Raw genomic sequence first — 18,820 nt, 5'->3', positions numbered from 1 at the left:
TTGCCCTTTTAATGTTAACAAAAGAGCTCGAGATTTTGGTAACGGTAAGTCCTACGGGGTCGATCTAGCTTCGGGAATTTTTTTTCATGTGTTCTCGGTTCTTCGTAAGGGATGTGCTAGATTTTTTTGAAAAACCTCTATGACAACAGACTAGGTGTTTGAAAATTCGAGCTCTCTCTCTAGTTGAAATTAAAACTGCGAAGATTCGGAAAAGTATTGACCCGGATTGATGACCTGAAGGCTGAATATGGCCAATTTGGCTAAGCGGACAATATTTTTGTGAAATCAACTTAACACTAGCAAAGAAACAAATTATTTTTTTGGAGTTTGAGTTTATAAAATTCGCACTGTGCGTTCTGAAATTCAATCTAAAGCTTTGTAGTGATGATAGACAAAATAATAAGAACTGTCAGTCTGTTTTTATAATTGAAAAGCATTTTCTATAAAATCTCTGGGGCAGTGTTTCTTAAATACCTTTCTGCAACCGTTGCACCTTGTATATTTTCGTTACATTATATGAAGTCATCTCATACCTGTATATAGAGGGTTTGCCAAACAAGATGGGATCGAAAGCTTATTCCTAACCAGGGTAGAATTTCTAAAACATTCGGTGTGTGTGGATGTGTGCGTGTGTCATATACATAAATTTAATTCATTTCTAAATTTATACAAAAAAAATCTACAGGCTGGTTTCAAAAAGTCACAGCGCATCAAAGTAATTTAACCCGATATTATAAAATTATTTAAATAAATATATGTTTTATTTCAAATAGTGATACAATGAATCACGAAATAAAATAAAGTCAAAATAGTATAGTAAAAATATTTCTTATCAAATTGTCTCTTTCCCAAAATATGACGTGTTTAAAAACAGATTCTACTGGTGACTACTGGTTCATATATCACTAACTCGATGACTCTAACAAATAGAGTTGGGTTTTTTGTTAAATTGTTTAGATGTCCTTTTAGACCCTTTCTTATGCCCGCCGCCATAAAAATAGGATTTATATTTATATTCTGGTTGTTCCCTGTTGTGTCTTTCTAGTACCCACCCCCCCAGCCGGTTTTAGTAGTAGTTAGTAGTAGTAGTCATAGAGTTTGAGATGTGCTCTATTCTTACGAATGTTTCAAGTTTGTTCTCTTTTTGCGGTCTTGTCCTGAATTTTAAGTCCCCTGATTTTTGGGGATTGATTTGGTTGCCCTGATTTCAGCATATGGAATTTGATCTTGCATTGTTTGCATGACCTGCTTTAGCTCAAAATTCTGGATTTTTTAAATCCTATATCCTACAAAATTCCTTTGCTTGATCTAGGGTCTTAGTACTTAATTCTCCTTTTCTAACACTTTAATTTTAAGCTTTTTTCTTGATTGTCTTTATGAATATCCCATAAAATTTCGCTGATAGCTTTCCTTTTTTATCCATTCTTTTTTATTTTGACTTGTGATTTTATTCGTACTACTTTTTGCATTTTTCAATGCCCTTTAAAATGGAGAAGTGATTTCGGTTCTACCTTATTATCTGTCAATGGCTTTTTTTTTCATAATGGTATGGATAATTCTCACATTCAATCGCACTTTTCTTTAATTTTAAAATACCCATTAATTCTTTTGAAATTTGTTTGCCTGTTATATTTTTTAACCGAAATTTTTGATCTCTTAAATATATCTTCTCCGAATTCTTTCACTCCAAGTTCCAATATAAAGCTATCCCCTGTCTTGATCCGATACCTTTTGGATTATCGATGATTCATTTCCTTTCTCTCAATATTTATTTCAAACACTTGTTCTACAATTTAGCGCTAGATGTGATACTATACCATACTATACCTCAGTAAAAGATTGATTAGAAACGCATTTTATAATTTGTATGTATTTGTATAATTATTGCAAAAAATGTTGGTATAGTCTGAACCAAGGCCGCATGTTGAATACATTCAAAATATACCGATAGCTTCATCATCATTGGTGACAGGTAGGCAGCTACACAATTTACATGGTCTGCATTTTTTTTTTCAGCCAATGCATATTCTTTTTATATTCCAGAGCCACTTGCATGCTGATTATCATACCCCTACACTTTTTTTTTATTTTTTAAAGATTACTTTTATGATTTGAAAACTACTAAATTATGAAATTTTGTTACTGAATGTCGAAAAATAAATACGTGGCAAATAACGACTTATCAAAATTTTATGATTAGCAAATTTTATTTTATATTTCGAGGTAGGAATTAAATATCAGGAAGCTGTTTCAAAACCAAAACTAAACTAAATTTTTCTTTATACTTATAGTAGGTGTAATATTTTTCTATCGCATACCATCACCAGGAGGCATCAGACATAGGACAGTCTCAGCCCGTTCCGTGCGGTAGTTTTTCTCACTAGTGATAAAGATTAGGGCTGGTCTGAACGATTTGTTATTATTGAACCAAAATGTCGTTTCGTATGACAGGGTCGTAATAGGACATTTTGGAGCTTTTGCTCAGTTAATAAATCGGAAAACTGGAAACATTTGCATGTAGTTTAGGAGCTTTCACTTTGCATTTCTTTTATATATATCAACATCATTGCTTAACTTGTTTTATATCACAATATATTATCAACACATTCTTCAAGCATTTTCTGATTCTCAGACGATAGTATTAAAACGAATTTCTAAATATGCCAGAGATTATGAACAATCATTTAAAATGTATATTATTAAACCATATACTTAATGCGCTTTTTTATGTGAATCTTACCGACCGCAGCACCGCCATTTTCTTTCTTTTCTGTCAGAAATCATTGGCGTAGGTCCAATTAGTAAGCACGTAAATCAGAACAGGTGATATTCCTAATTTATTGTTGAGGTAGTACGTGTTAAACAGTAGAATTCTTTTTATCGGAGCATAATTATTTAATATTAGTATTATTAGTATTAGTATTAGTATAAAAATGTAAAAATTGTTTAAATAAAATAACCAACTGATGCTTAAATGTATCGCTCATAAAAATGTCTCTATTACTTTTTTGTTAGCACACCTCGTTTTTAGCAAATGGCAAAGATTCAATTTCGTATCATTATTTTTTAACTAAGTTTCTTCCTGTAATTAGGCTACTCCGTGTTCGTCCAAAACGAAAGTCAACGCAAACATATTTATTCGTACACTGTTTAAATCTTCGGAATTGACTGTTGTGCCGCCAATGCGATATGCAACGTGTATTAATACATATGTATGTGCATATTACGTCGGGCGCAACCTGTCGAAGGTCATCTAAAAAGAAAATAATTCATGGTATTTTAAGTAGCCGGGCAAGAAAAGTATAGGTGAGTAAAATACCTATTGAATCGCATATCGAGCAAGTTAAATCGGCTTTTTTCTAATATTTCACCATTCCCCGTTCACGTCGAATATTTTATTGCAGATTCCGGCTTCGCACTAATTCCTAGGGACAGTGTTTGCATATCGCCAACGCTTAATGTCACAATGGCGATTAAATTAGAGAAAAGGTGACAATTTGAAAACCGGTGAAAAATTTCTGTTAGTCTTGGTTAGATAATGCAGACTAGTTCAGTTCCTGTTTCCAAAAACAATATCTCCAACCCAATAAAATGACTGTATAGACCAAACAGAAGTTGCTATTGTGTTTTGGTTTTCTGTCATTTACACCAGAGAAACAATTTTAGTACTTTGCCACTAAACAAGAATGAAGCGAATGAAATTTTTATTTTAATACGCTATTAAAATACAGTTTATCACCTTTTATAGTCGGCTACCAAGCTTAAACAAGTCCCCCTTTTTAATTCTCTAGAATTTTTGACAAATCACTAAGTGAAATGATGACCACAATCATACTTGAGGTACGATGTAGGACATGTTGGTGCTAGTTATTTAATATATGTACACTTTTAATTGTAATTATTTTTCGTCGCTCTTCTATTTTTTTTGTGACTTTCTTTAGGGTTTAATAAGTGCAGTACCATACACCACAATTGCAAATCAAAGCATTTTAATAACCGCACACGAGCGCGATTGTTCGGTGACTGTTGAAACAAACATATCGTTGACGGCGTCGCTTGACAACGCTCATATGCCCTTTACGCAGATGCGAGCCATGGACGTTTTCTTAAAGCAGGTCCCTTCGGGTTGGGCAGGACCGAGCAACACAATTTGCCGACAGCTTCTTATATAGTAAATTTATTTTCCGATAAATGACATTTTGACTGCACAAAGTCAAGTCAGTGAAGAAGTTAAGATTTTTTTTTAATTATGTCAATTTAACGTGTCGAACCTTAATCTACCACTTTTGAGTAAATTTTTGCAAAACGGCGCGAATTCGTTCACAGAGTGGCGTGTGACTTGACCGCAAGAATTGACGAACGTCAAAATACAGCTCGTAAATAAATAAGCAAATTAAAAAATTTCGTGTTTTATTTCGAAATTCTGATATTAATATAATTATATAATTGGTACTATACCCAAAATGTTTGCGTATAGTACGTTTCAGGATTGCAGAATAAAACTAACAAATATGTAGTATCTCGTTTATTTTGATTTAAAAAATATTTGTATATACATTATAACCTACTTATTTTTAAGCTACATGTCATATTGCAAGTAACTGATAGAATCGGTAATATTTCTGTAAAATGAAAAATATATGAAACCGTAAGTGTAACCGTATTATTAAAAAAAAACTAGCAATTTTTAGAAACATCATATAGAAAGTAATTTGGCCTCGAATAACATTTGCGATAAGCAACTAATTACTGACACTTTCTTCCAAAACATTATCAACTTCAGATGGACTTATTATCTTATTATGTAAAGTTCGCATGTGTCTTAAAAGATTACTTTTCACATTAAATCCTTTCGTACAATAGAGGCAATTGAAAGGTTGCTCTCCTGTGTGAGATCTCTGATGAATGACCATGGATGCGTGTGAGGAAAAGATTTTGTTACACCGGAAGCACAACCTGCCTGCGTCATTTGAAGGTTTGGGATGGGCTGGTTTTATCTATCGATTTTAAAAAATATTATATTACTATGTAATCTGGCCTGGGTAACAGCTGAGATGAACACATTTATATGAATCTCCTAAATTTGTGTATTTTAAAGCATATTATATACTGCGAGCACACTTATTACACCTAGTAAGGGCAACGAGGTGCGGTCTTAGGGAAACTGGCCATCCTAAAAATTGTGACATTTGTTTAAGAAAATGTTCGAACACCCTCCGCACTTTCCTTGAAGAGATATAGCAAACAGCATTAAACACAATAAAGATTTGCATTTGCTTCAGGTTCAAAACATTTGAATTAGATTAACATTAGAAATAGATTACAATTAGGTCCACTGATGGACATTTCAGAAACTCAAAAATAATTTCCAATATTTTGTCTTTTCAGATTTACTTAATAAATTTTTTTCTAGTACCAGCCCTTTGTATAATACCGGATCTCGTTGCGCTTATTAGGACAGCCGGTACATATAAAGTACATTAAATTAAATATAAAATGATAATTTTTGTCATATTTAAAATTGTCCAAATTAATTAGATTTTTATAAAAAAAGACAGTTTCTAATTTTTTGGAAAAATTAAGTCTACACTTTTCAGGTAATTACGTCATGTCCTTTACAAATTGTGTTCTAATATTTGATACCAAAAACATATAATAAAATAAGGGAAAAATAGTTACCTAAACCTTCTCACACAGACCTTTTTGCTTGGTTGAGGATGGCGTCTGTTTGAAAGGCTCAATTCAAATTCTGTGTGAGTGTCTTGAATATGACGGACCCATTCTGCAGGCGTTGAGAACGATTTTTCACACAAATCACACTGCAGTTCGGGAAATGTTGCGTTTTCATCATCCTCCTAAAAAAAAATTTAACACTTTACCAACTGTCAAATTTCTCAGATTTATCGTTTTTTATTTAATAATGATATTAATATTTTAAAATATGTTAATCCTATATTGTCAATATTGTTTTTACTGCATTCTAATTAATTTGTTGTACGTAACAAATTAAAAAGCGTCTTTTATTTATTGATCCGTTCCAATTCCGTAATTGATATTTTTTTTAAAGATCAATTTTTAAAATTAGTAAATGTAAATTTTCGATATGTGTATGTGTATGTATATGTTTTTTTAAATTATATTTTAATTATATTACTTCCCAGATTTTAAACCCAATATAATTTCAAAAAACATGACAAAAAATTATGTTTACTATTTTCTGCCAAAAAAATTTAAGGCACATATAAAAATATGAATTATTCGTATTTACACTTTCCTTATCTCTTATGTAGGACATGTGAGATAGGTTAGTACACTTACATCAGGGCTATCTCTTCTCCTTCTTTTGGCAGGCAACATATCTGTATGGGTCTGAACGTGCCTGACCCATTCCGCCGGAATAGTAAAGGTTTCCGTACAAAGTTCACAAGTTAGCGGGGTGTAAAGGTCGTTAGAATTGTCATTAGACGTCGAATCGTAACTTTCTGTTTTGACAGATGGTTCAGGAAAAACTTCCTTTTGATCAATTAGTTCCATATCGGCTTCCGACCACCCGAGAGGTTCATCTTTGATAACTAAAAACTGCAAATTATCACCGTGTTTGGAATTTTCCGATTTGATGTTGTCAGTTGCATCAGACGAGTCTGGCGATTCCAGTGCCGCTGCTTCTGCCGATGTTATAGTGTGCGGCTTATCTTTTTGTGCTGTTAACTGAAAATAGAAAAAAAAGTGCATTTACGGGTTTTGTAAGCTAACTACAACTATGAAAACAAACTAATGGGTAAAGATGCAAACCCACCTTTTGGTTTAAAACAATGGTACGCTTTGGTGACGCATTTTCTTTGTCCAAAGATCCGTTAAAGTTATTCATGGAAAAGTTCAAAACTTTTGGTCTCGTGTATACTTTTAGCGGCGGAGGTTTATCCGTTTTTTGCTGCATTATGAACTTTGCAGTCCCTTTGTTGCCTTCTTTTTTGGATAGTTCTGCTGATTTTTCCTTAGACTGGCTTGGAGATTTACTGGCAGTTTCTGCTGTTTTCTCTTTGGGTTTATTTTGCGTCGATTCTGGATTGACCACTTGGGAAGTGATCAATGATTTCTGTTTTTGTTTTTGCTGCTCTTCTTCGATAGTTTCTCGGTAGAGGCCTTTGATTTTGAGTATGTCGCCCGCCTTAAGAACGACGTTCAGTATATCTTTGGAAACGGTAGCCTCACCGCTATACATGTACTTAACCAAAATCTTCAGGGCCTTGTAAGTAATTTCTTGAGGAAGCACAATCATTAGAGGTAAAGCCGTGGTCACTTTCGAGTGGAAACGAAGAGCTTTGCTAAGGTATTGACTAGCATAAGATAATACGAAGCGGTGCGCCATGATTTTGTGACCATCCATGGTCACAAGCGCCACATCCGCGTATGATTCTTCAGTCAATAGCGATGTAGCTATACAGGAATGAATGTAGGATGTATAAGAACTCCATTTTAGCTGGTAATTTTCGCAAATTTCCACTGGATTGTCCATTCTAAAAAAATATACACTTTTTACAAACACCTTTTGCTTAAAAGTATTTTCAACTATAGATTATTTACGGTGTTAACTAGTAATCCCGATAATAAAATTTTCTAAATGGAATAGGAAATCGTAGACCGGAGTATCTTATAGATTCTTAACACTATGGTGTAAAATGTTCCAATAAAAAGATTGCCAAATTCTCTTTCGTTTTTGGGCTAAGTGGATCTTAAAAACATTAATTTCATTTCAATTTTATGTAAAGGAAAAAAAATTGGATACAATTTTCATAGTAATTATAAAAATGAAAATTTGTGTGTTTTCTAATTAAGTTTGCGAATCCTCAAATTTTTCCAATAATCTAGTCTTTTTGCCAAATCACAACGTCTTATCAACACACATTAATAACAAAAGAACAAAAATGGTCGCAGAAATCCAAAAATTCTAAATTAAAATCGATCGTCACCGTTAAGAAACAACAACGAAATTGTTGTATTGTTTCTCGTTTTCATAAATAAAATGTAACGCAAGCTCGATCGGTCGGGTGCATTCTTAGGTTAAAGAAAAATCTTCGTGGTATTATTTTGCAACAAACATTTCCAAGGTGAGCAATCTCGCGCCGCATAATTAATAAAACCGTATTTTTCAAACGTTGGGCAACAAGCTGCTTCCTTCTTAATCGTTATTAAAAACGCTTTAATGCTCTATAATTGGTAGTATTAATTTTGATTGACATAAACGGTACCAGTTATAAGCCCCGTAAAGATGCCTGTCTGCATTTTGCACAATGGTTCTTAACATTAAGCTATTGTAAGTAATTGTCTCTTTTGGACTTCTACTAATGTAGCCTTAATTCGAGACGGAAACAGTCATCGTTTGTCGCCTACGTTGAATCCTATTTGTGAACACGTGTTCTTCGAAACTAACCAAAACTGAAGTAGGTTGTAACCTGCTAAGCAATGTGTCCAGGGTGCATTATAGATGTAAGTAAGTATGAGATGTAACCAGCTACTGTGATAATTTAAGAACTAACTTTCTATTGAACGACTTATATAACATAGTAAAATGAGGTCTTATCGTCCGGGTCTTATGAGTAGTAATCTACGTCAAACTTTCATGTTTGCTTTTCTTTTATCTTGTTTAATTTTACCCTCCATGCAATATTCGTAAGATAAGTAAAATAGAGGTATAACTATGCTGACATGAATAAAAATAGAATAAAATTATAATTATAATTTTTAGTGAACTTTGGTCCCTATGACCAAACTGAATCTGGCTATGGTTTTAAAAACACACCTCGTAAGGTTTTTAAACCTCATTTAACAAATTAGCAATAGACAAATTAATTTTAAACAAGTAGTCTACCTCACAGTACCTTTGGACAGAAAACTAAATTTTAAAAACCCTATAAATAAAACAGTAAACAACATCAAAATAGCTAAACGTGCTAATGGTCGTGTAACTTCTCCTTCAGAGGAATCGGAAAATGACATTTATATGAGAAGCATATTGGAATATGCAGGGCTGATCCGGACAAAGGTTGCACACGTATAATTCGTTTATAGAAAGATCAATTTTAAGGAAAATTTTAAATGATAAAAAAATCATTAAATAGAAATTTTCTTTAAAATGCATGCAAGACCGGTCAAAGATAGGCTGACAGCATATTCCCGACATTTCTTGTTGGTGAAAATCCAGATGCTTGATATCACAAGGAATATCGGGCAAATTAACAGACGTAACACTCCCCTCAGGACTGTGCATAAACCGATAACAAACGTGAAAGGACTAGACTTAGCTTAAGTCAGCATTAAATTGGGTTAATTAGCATTAGCATAATTTTCAGTTGTTTTTCGTAAAATATTAATAATTTTATTTATTTAAATTTAATTTTATATTATTTAAATTTAAATTTAATCATAACAATTATATCTAAGCTAAAGGCTTAATAAAAAAGTAATGCATGGGAAAAATTTAAACATCTAAAGTCTGAACAATAATAATAATAATAGTATTAACAAAATTCCCAAACAAAAATAGCAGTAACTTTGTAACACAACTAGTAATATTCTTAAAGTTCTTTACTACATTTAAAGGCTAATTTTAAATAGTTCATATAAACATGTGTCTTAAAATATTCGGTTGTCAAAAAATTTTAAAATAATACTTTAAAATTTTTTGCCGATATTGCAAGTGCTTGCTTCTAATCCCCCTAATAGGTTAAGTCCGGCGCCGTTTTAGAGATCTTCCTCCCCAATATTAGTGCAAACAAAAATGTACAACGTTCATTACAAATCAAAACATTTTTCTTCCTATCTCACCTGTAAGTGCGCCTATGTTATTTTTTGTACATATATACTTTATTTGTAAAACATCAAATTATTTTAAATAATGCAAAACAATAAAAATATAAATAATGTCTTTAACAACTAATTAATCATTTATCAAGTAACAGGATTACTTTAAAACAACTTGACTGCATTTTAATTTACAATGAATTAGTTTTAGAGGAGCCAAGCTTACTTAATGATGATATGATAACTGATTGACTTTTATCGATTATAAAAAATGGAAGAAAACTTTCAAAATCTGGAAAGCGTATTAGATAAGAAGATTAATTAATGGTGTTGGTTTGTTTTGTTTTGGTAAATTTGTTAATTGTTTTGCTGGTGAGTATAAATATGAGCCGAGCTCAATTTATGATTAGATAAATTTAGCTGCTGAGAGATGGTTGCCGTGTATTATTATCTGGTTATACTTGTTATTATATTTTATTCCGAATGAGTTCTAACCGGTGGCTGTTAGGTTAGCGACTTGTTCGCACTATAAACGTTAAACAAAGGCAGTTAGGTGATGTAAACATTTTGTTTCTTCACAAATCGTTAATCTAGACAGCGGAGTGCGATGGTAACTTTTCGGTAAAAATGAAAAATGTTGCCACAATTTAGCGTTTACCCGGTCTAGATGCGGTGATCACTAATTTCAATAAAATATAAATTTTCATTCACCTATATTATTACGAAATAGCGTATTCATCTTGGAACATGATCTTTTAAAAGTTTTTTCTCATTAAACACTTAAATAAAGTCAATCATAGGATTTCAGTAAGTCTAACTAAAACTTGAAAAAATTCAAATTTAATGACGAATTGCGGTAAAAAAATCGAGTACCGGACTAGCCAGGCAGCCAGGCTTAATATTTAATATTTACCAAAAGTGAAATAAGTGCACCTCGAAAAATTTTCTCAGAAAAATTCAGGTCAACTTATACAGGTAAAGAAAAAAGGACCAAAGGAGATTCTCACACAATTTGTGTGTACTTAACCACCGACAGCTTAATGCAATATACCAGGTGTCATTAACTATACCCTATTTAATTTATTTTGCAATATCTATCGTTGAGGCTTCATATAATTTACTATTTTACTGCATTAGTTATCACATATATTAATTATAACTTTTGTCCCAAATCTTCCATCGACAAAAAATTTCAATGAAAAAATTATCTATTCCTCGACATTTTCAAGTAGCAAAAAAAAAATAACTCAAAACTATCGTACTGCAATTATCGGAATACCGCACGCAATCCGACGCTGCAACTGATCCGTCAATTTAAAGAAATTCAATATCGCCGATACGACCGATCCATGACAAAACCAAAGATGTTGAATATGGTATGGCAAAACCGAGTTCCGTGTCCTTTGTCGTTATCGATCGTTTGCTTACGATCATCTTGTTCTCAATAGAATTTTTCGAATTTATTAACATTTTTTATAAATTTAAGCGGAAACGATTGACATCTACACTGTCCGCAGTGACACTGCGATGAAGTTTAACATAAACGGAAATCGACGAAAAATTAACCACGTATACGATAACAGCGTTTAATAATATAAGACTAAAAGTTAATATAAAACGTACCTTTAAGAACTATCGTTTTCGACTGTTTCTCTTGACTGCGCACAGGGCAAGCACGTACAAGCACAAGAGGTGGTGCGTTAATATTGCCGCTCGAAATCTCCGAAGGGTCTCTGCACCGGCAGGGTAGAAAATCGATATAATCGGATCCCCAACCTCCATTGATTTTAAACAGCCAATGGTATCTTGCGTTTATATTATTGATCCGGCGTATCGCTCTAAAGCGCAGTCGGTCGATGTTGACATGTACAGAGCGTTATCAGAAATCCTTAATACTTAAATTATGTAATTTGGGTATTTTTACCAGGGAATTTGTTTTGGTTGAAGTACAACCGGTGTAGAATACGTCATCCGAATTGACAAAATGTGATTGGGAAGATCCTTGTGTTTAAATACCTATTTATGCGATCGTGGCAGATCAAAAAACCGAAACGCTACACATAAGCATTGCAATAAATAAATAATAAATTAATTTGACTGTTTAGCACAGTTTGTGTGGCATTAAAAGGACGAGTTATGGAATCCACGTCAAATGGAAATTTACTTATATTATTCTCGAATTCTTATGATTTTTAAATAGAAATAGAAATTTGTTCTGAGAGAGTTAAACCGACTTGACAAAAAAGAAATATATGTTATATTTAAACATCCGTCCATAGCAACATTTCAAGTGGAACAAACACCGAAACTTTAAATTAAACTAGACAAGGTCGAAAATCTTTATGGTATTACCAAATGTATCTGCAATTCTCCGCATATCCTCAGTAGCCTCAGTAGCCTCTAGCCTAGCAAAATTCGTGCTACCAAAAATTAAAACATACTGCGTACCCTCAGCGCTTGATCAGACGGCTAACGTGGACGACGCAATGCGAACATCTTTGACAATTTGACAACCTCGGCCTATCTTTATTACACTCGATACTTGTGTTACAAAGGTATTTTTCGATGTAGGAATATTTAATTGCTTATTGGCTTTTTTCAAACACTTCACTGTTTTTGATTTTGTTTATTTTTAAGGTCTGTTTGTCATAAAAATAGGCCACAATATTAAAAGCGACTAAAAAAAATTAATAAGGTTTAATATTGAGTGTATTTTATGTATGGTATAAAGTAAGATACTATCGTTCTATCATTACAAGTGTAGAGCTTTTTAATATTAATCATAATTTTTTGGACTTTAATAATAATAATAATTATTATTATTAATCGGCAGCGATATCGAGTACCCATGCATATACATATTACGAATATAATTTTACGAAAGCAGTAACGATGTCTGGTTTATGTTATGCTCTGGTTGTGTTAATTTAAATAGTAGGAAATAACCGTTTTAATAAATAAAATTGAGGACAACATATTTCTGTACTTAAAATCCTTGTCTTTTTGCAAGTTCAATAAAGTTGTTGCGCATGTTCTAATCCGAGGAATATCGCATTGGAAAAAGACATCGCAATATTTTAAAGATTTAGTGAAAAATTGCGAAAAAAGATTTCAATTATGCGATGAATTCTAAAGAATAAATTTTTGCAAAATTTAGAATTGCATTTTTTCTCTATTTCCCAGTCATAATAAAGAACATGTGACGAGTTTCGCTGAAATAACGAACAACAAAGCCGTTTATTACACCAATATTTGGTAATATTAAAAAGAAGGATATTTAAAATATTTTAATAAGTAAATCGTAAAATTTCTTGGTTAGATGGTTGGTGCGTTGGTGCTTGTCGCGTAGTCAGGAGAACGTTTAATGGTAAGGTGCAATTTTTTAAGGTGGTTTTTAATTGATGTGTCATTATTTTCAACGACCACCATGTAGTTTATCGCTTTTAGAGCTTTTAGATTTTTCTACGATTTTATAATTAAACATGCCACGAAGTCCCGCAGTGGTAACCAGATGTAAGATGCCTTACAGCGGAGCGTCCAATTTTTTCTTTGCGTGTCTGTAAAACGACCGTTCGGAAGGTCACGTGAATCATTTCTTCGAAAAGGCGTTGTGTGCGACTTGGTTTTCCAGGCAGTCCCATTATTGACTGCATTTTCGTTGTCTACCCCGTAAACGCTAACCGGTTAATTATAGGGTTAAGCGTTTCTTGTAAATGATCGAACCATGGAATTGTTTCCACCTAATGATTTTTTATTGCAGGGGACAAAGAAATATTCACCTTCTTTTTCGGGCCAATGGGAACTCTTCTTATTATTAATTTGCTCCTGTTTGTTTTGACCGCCAGAGAACTGACATGCGGACTGTGGAAGCGAGAACTAGTTAAGTCAACCACAGAGAGGTGAGTATGTTTTATTTGCATTTTCATTTACAACAAAATGTGATTATCGAACGAAAAAAAAAACAGGAAATACTTATTACGTACTAATAATTGATCCAGCTTTCTCCGCAGTAATTTTGTTCTGAACTTACCTCCAATTAGGTGGGTACACAAAAAAAATCCTCATAAACATATCTTCTAAATTGCTTCGTTCCCAAGGTGTTAAGGATCTAAGAGAAAATGTTTTTTTTGATCAATGTAATCATTGAGTAAGGAAATTCGACTGAATGAGTGATTAATTGAAAAATATTTTTTAATTAAAATTTTGATATTTTGCTTTTTCTTACGATGTACCGATTCGTAGTATAAAATTCCTTACGCCGTAAGCTACATTCCTGGTAGTCTTTTTTATTTTCTTCTTAAATGTTAATTTTTTAGAACTAAATTTATTGTGGTTAGATACACTCAGAAGTCCGAAAAATGTACTCTTAATTTCTTATTCTAACTAAATATAAAAATGTCTATGATGTTTGACAGTACCATTCGTTAAGACACCCTCTGAGACGGCACTGAGCGTCACAATTTTAACCAAATTAAAGAAATATTAGCTCTTTATTATAAATGTTTTTGCCAAATTAAAACAAAATCGACCAAAAAATATGTTTTTATATTCTATTCTAAAATAGCTAATTATGCACCGATCAAGCGTGCATACATTTTGACCATTCCTTTGTGACGTTTGGCAGTCCCAACGGTCACTTTACACATCACTCAGTGAATGTATTAGTGTTGAACACTTTTTCTACTTAAGAGTTTTCTTGTTCGATATTTTTTAGAAAAAGTAGAAATAAATTTACATTTTTCGTTATGATTAAACCTATAAGTTTATGAAATCATATGCTTTCCGCCAGTTTTCTCCCACAAATACGGAAAAAAAGTAGTTGGTATAGTCGTCAAACTAACCTAAAAAAGACATGTTGGAATCATAGTATCGCAAAATTTCATCTGATAGCACAAAAAATAAATAGACAACGCCTATATTTATGCGATAATATTTCATGGTAAACCACCAAACCATGTAATATGAGTTCAATGAAAACAGACCTTGACAAGGTGCGTCGGTGTTTTTCATTGCTTGACTAAACCCTTACATTATATTCTGAAGCTCGGCAGACACGATGCAACTTATGTATGTATTGTTTCATCATTTTTCATCTCACCATTTTTGCGTTAGTTGGGGTGACTTGAAAAAGTTAGATACGTCTAACGTCATCAACTGATATCATATTGACGTCCAATACCAGAAATCGACCAGATCCGGTAAAAATAACACAGGAAACACACAATTTTCATATGTTCCTATTGATTTTTCTAAATTTGCGGAAATATTATTCCAGTTTAGCATCACGAGGGTAAGAGCTACTTGGCGTAAAAGTAATGTGTTAACTGGTTTACTTTCACGCGCATGCGCATTTTTTGAAGTTGCTATATGGATCGACTCAAGGTTTATCAACTTTTCCTTTCTTAGAATTTATCTCCTTCCTTTATCAGTGAGCATGCATTCTTATTTTAATTTATATATATTTATACAGTGTGTCCAAGATAAGGATGCACAGCATGGGGATCTCGGAAACTATAAGAGATACAGTGTCGGTTAAATTAGACAAAAGTTGCGCATTTTGATACCGAACAAGATCCCTTTTTACAAATTTGAAAATTCCAAGCCGTTCCGGAAATATCCGAGAAAAACCGAAATATTGCGATTTCGTTTTTATTATTTTTTAAAGCTATTTGAAAAGATATGAAAAAACGGAAAACACTTTTCGATTGGCACTTTTTAATCTCTCCAAATTGACGTTAACAAATTTTCATTACAGCGTTTCGATTCCATGGAACCACCATCAACTTTTATTTTTCTTATGGGACGGAAAAAAAGTACACACAGTATTAGGTTGTGCTTTTCATTGCGAATTCAACGATGTACGATACAATACGGTTACTTATGTTTTTATCCAGAAAAATGGCTTTTTAATACATTTCAGCATTTAAATGGAGTAGGCCATGACAAAATGACATCCAGTCAATTTCAATGACACATTAATGTTATTTGTCTTTGTTATCAGTCGATCATAAGTTTATTCCTTTAGTTATTGTTTTTGTATTTTTATTGTTGTTGTCTTTTTCTAATTTATTTTGTTCTACAATGGAGGGAGGTAATTTTACAAACGAAGAAAAATGTGATATGCTGTCTTGCTACATCTGATGCCAAAGAAATTGTGTGGAAGCCGAGCGTATGTATTCTAACAAATACCCAGAGCGGAGACAACCTGACAAGAGTATTTTTCGGCGTTTGTTATTTAATCTGAAAGAATATGGATCATTTAAGAAGCCTGCATTATCCCGACAAAAACCTTCCAATGAAGAAAACCAATACATCGTTCTACAATCTGTTATCGAAAATCCACAAACTGCTACCAGAGAAATTGAAGACCAGAATGGGGTAGCTAAATCTACAGCTCAGTTTATTTTAAGGAAAAATGAATTTAAGCCTTACAAATTCAGAATATGTCAAGGATTAAAACCGGGTGACGACGAACGACGTAGACATTTTTGTGAGTGGTATACCAGGATGTGTGATGAGAGTTTTAATTTTCCATATAAAGTGATTTGGTCTGATGAAAGTATGGTGACCAATAACGGTATTTATAACAGGCGCAATACACACTATTGGTCGCAACAAAATCCACGTGTTAATAGACTATCCAGACATCAAGTTCGCTTTGGGTTTAATATTTGGTGTGGGATTTTTGGTAGCAAGATTATAGGCCCTATTTTCTATAATAATTCCTTAACTTCCGAGCGGTACCTTGACATCTTGAGGCACGATTTAGAAGATGCCTTAGATGATTTACCGCTAGGCGCTGTGCAAGGCTGCTGGTTCCAACAAGATGGTGCCCCAGCCCATAACTCCAGAGAAGTTCGCCAATATTTAACTGAACGGTTTGATGGAAAATACATTGGGACTTACAGTGAAACACCTTGGCCTCCAAGGTCCCCGGACTTAACTCCCTTGGACTTTTTCTTATGGGGCTACATAAAAAATGAGGTATTCAAAGAATGTTTTGACAACGAGGAACAATTACGTCAATCAGTACGAGCAGCGTTTAATAAAATTACTCCTGAAATGTTAAGTCGTGTTTTGGAGTCTACCGTGAGACGGGCGTACTTATGCCTAGAAAATGGAGGTCATTTATTCGAACATTTGTTATAGAATTTGTTTTTCATTAACTTGTTGGATTTAGTTGTTATGTCAAATGAACAGTTAGAGTTAGTAAATAAATAAACACATTAACTCGAACTTGTCAACCATTTTCTTTTGCCTTTCATCGTTCGGATCTCATGGCCTACTTCAATAAAATACTAGAAATGTATTAAAAAGCCATTTTTCTGGATAAAAACATAAGTAACCGTATTGTATCGTACATCGTTGAATTCGCAATGAAAAGCACAACCTAATACTGTGTGTACTTTTTTTCCGTCCCATAAGAAAAATCAAAGTTGATGGTGGTTCCATGGAATCGAAACGCTGTAATGAAAATTTGTTAACGTCAATTTGGAGAGATTAAAAAGTGCCAATGGAAAAGTGTTTTCCGTTTTTTCATATCTTTTCAAATAGCTTTAAAAAATAATAAAAACGAAATCGCAATATTTCGGTTTTTCTCGGATATTTCCGGAACGGCTTGGAATTTTCAAATTTGTAAAACGGGATCTTGTTCGGTATGAAAATGCGCAACTTTTGTCTAATTTAACCGACACTGTATCTCTTATAGTTTCCGAGATCCCCATGCTGTGCATCCTTATCTTGGACACACTGTATATATATATATATATATATATATATATATATATATATATATATATATATATATATATATATATATATATATATATATATATATATATATATATATATATATATATATATATATATATATATATGTATATGTATATGTATATATAATCACATCAATCGCGGCGAGTTTTTACGATGTAAAAACGTCAGTGATGGATTAGGGGAAAAACATATTTTACAAAAAACAATTTTATAAACCAATGGGGTGACAGGGTGACAATGCACTGCACCCAACTGAATAGTCTCTCTGCTGCACCTACTCGATTTACGAACCTACCAAACCCACCAAAGTTTCGAATTTCTAAGCAATTTTTAAAACTCCGTATTTAAATATATAATGAACACGTTATTTTTCAGAGCCGCGTTGGGGAGAGTGTGTATGAAATTGGTGGTGGTAATGGGAGTGACATGGATAGCAGACGTTATATCCTGGGTGGTTGGTGGTCCTCAAGAAATTTGGTATGCCACAGATGTCATCAACTGTTTGCAAGGAGTTTTTATCTTCATAGTCGTGGGATGTCAGCCTCAGGTACGTTTTTCACTAGTCGTCGTGGCTGCCACAAAAAAAAGCACTTACCTGTATTATTATAAATTTCACATTATAAAATCACCCATGCTTCAAATTTTATAAAAGTAATATATCAACAGTATGGTTAAATCAATAAATTATTATTTCTGACGTAAAATGCCCAATTATGCGCAGTTTAAAACATCAGTTTCATTAACTACTGTCGCGAGCTATTTATTGCAAGTTACGAGTTGGATGTTTTAGGTAGATTTAAAACGCTGATAGAATTTTAAGGTTTGTCAGTTCTGATGATCACGTAATACGTCACTTAGTGAATTTGTGCGGTTTTGCGATAATGTACCCAATAATTGGTCTTTGAGAAAGTGTACTATACAGATACACAGAAGTAAATACAACACGATCATAAACTTCTTGAGACAAACACTCGCTCCACTATGACTCGTGCTCAAAACAAACTCGTTGACTATAGTGTCGTTTGTAAAACTTGTTGTCCTTCATTTATAAAGCCACAGGGTTTTTATTGACATTTTCGTTTTCGATTGACTTTACCGGTTTGTTTAATAATGAAACACTTGATAAACTTGCTGTTGCACAAAATATATGGTAAATATTAGCTATCATATATTATATTCCTTAAAATTAATACATCTCAAGTCCCTATGACATTTTAGTACAGAAGATTTCCGCACATCGCCCTAA

The 18,820-nt window shown here is 33.0% G+C and overlaps 2 protein-coding genes across 3 annotated transcripts in view; one reads left to right on the top strand and one right to left on the bottom strand.

Annotated features, from left to right (window-relative positions):
* Positions 1 to 18,820, top strand: part of LOC132703318 (probable G-protein coupled receptor Mth-like 1) — a 107,717-nt gene that overhangs the window by 87,486 nt on the left and 1,411 nt on the right. Inside the window, exons 5-6 of the mRNA XM_060672492.1 lie at positions 13,562 to 13,700; positions 17,950 to 18,121. Of these exons, the coding sequence (XP_060528475.1) occupies positions 13,562 to 13,700; positions 17,950 to 18,121 (311 nt within the window). The remainder of the gene's footprint in view (positions 1 to 13,561; positions 13,701 to 17,949; positions 18,122 to 18,820) is intronic.
* LOC132703319 (oocyte zinc finger protein XlCOF22) lies at positions 4,524 to 11,643 on the bottom strand. 2 transcript variants are annotated; one of them, XM_060672493.1, is made up of 5 exons: positions 11,425 to 11,643; positions 6,797 to 7,517; positions 6,319 to 6,708; positions 5,700 to 5,855; positions 4,524 to 4,997 (listed from the first exon to the last, which is right to left on the bottom strand). In XM_060672493.1, the coding sequence occupies exons 2-5, from the start codon at positions 7,514 to 7,516 to the stop codon at positions 4,743 to 4,745; spliced, it is 1,521 nt and encodes a 506-aa protein (XP_060528476.1). In that variant the 5' UTR covers position 7,517; positions 11,425 to 11,643; the 3' UTR covers positions 4,524 to 4,742. The 2 variants fall into 2 exon arrangements, with proteins under 2 accessions (XP_060528476.1, XP_060528477.1); XM_060672494.1 differs by having other exon boundaries at positions 4,860 to 4,997; positions 5,680 to 5,855; positions 11,425 to 11,641.

This window comes from Cylas formicarius, unplaced genomic scaffold, assembly GCF_029955315.1.
Source record: "Cylas formicarius isolate icCylForm1 unplaced genomic scaffold, icCylForm1.1 PGA_scaffold_6__28_contigs__length_40554024, whole genome shotgun sequence".
NCBI classification, from domain to species: domain Eukaryota; kingdom Metazoa; phylum Arthropoda; class Insecta; order Coleoptera; family Brentidae; genus Cylas; species Cylas formicarius.
This window is presented reverse-complemented; position numbering and strand designations above follow the sequence as displayed.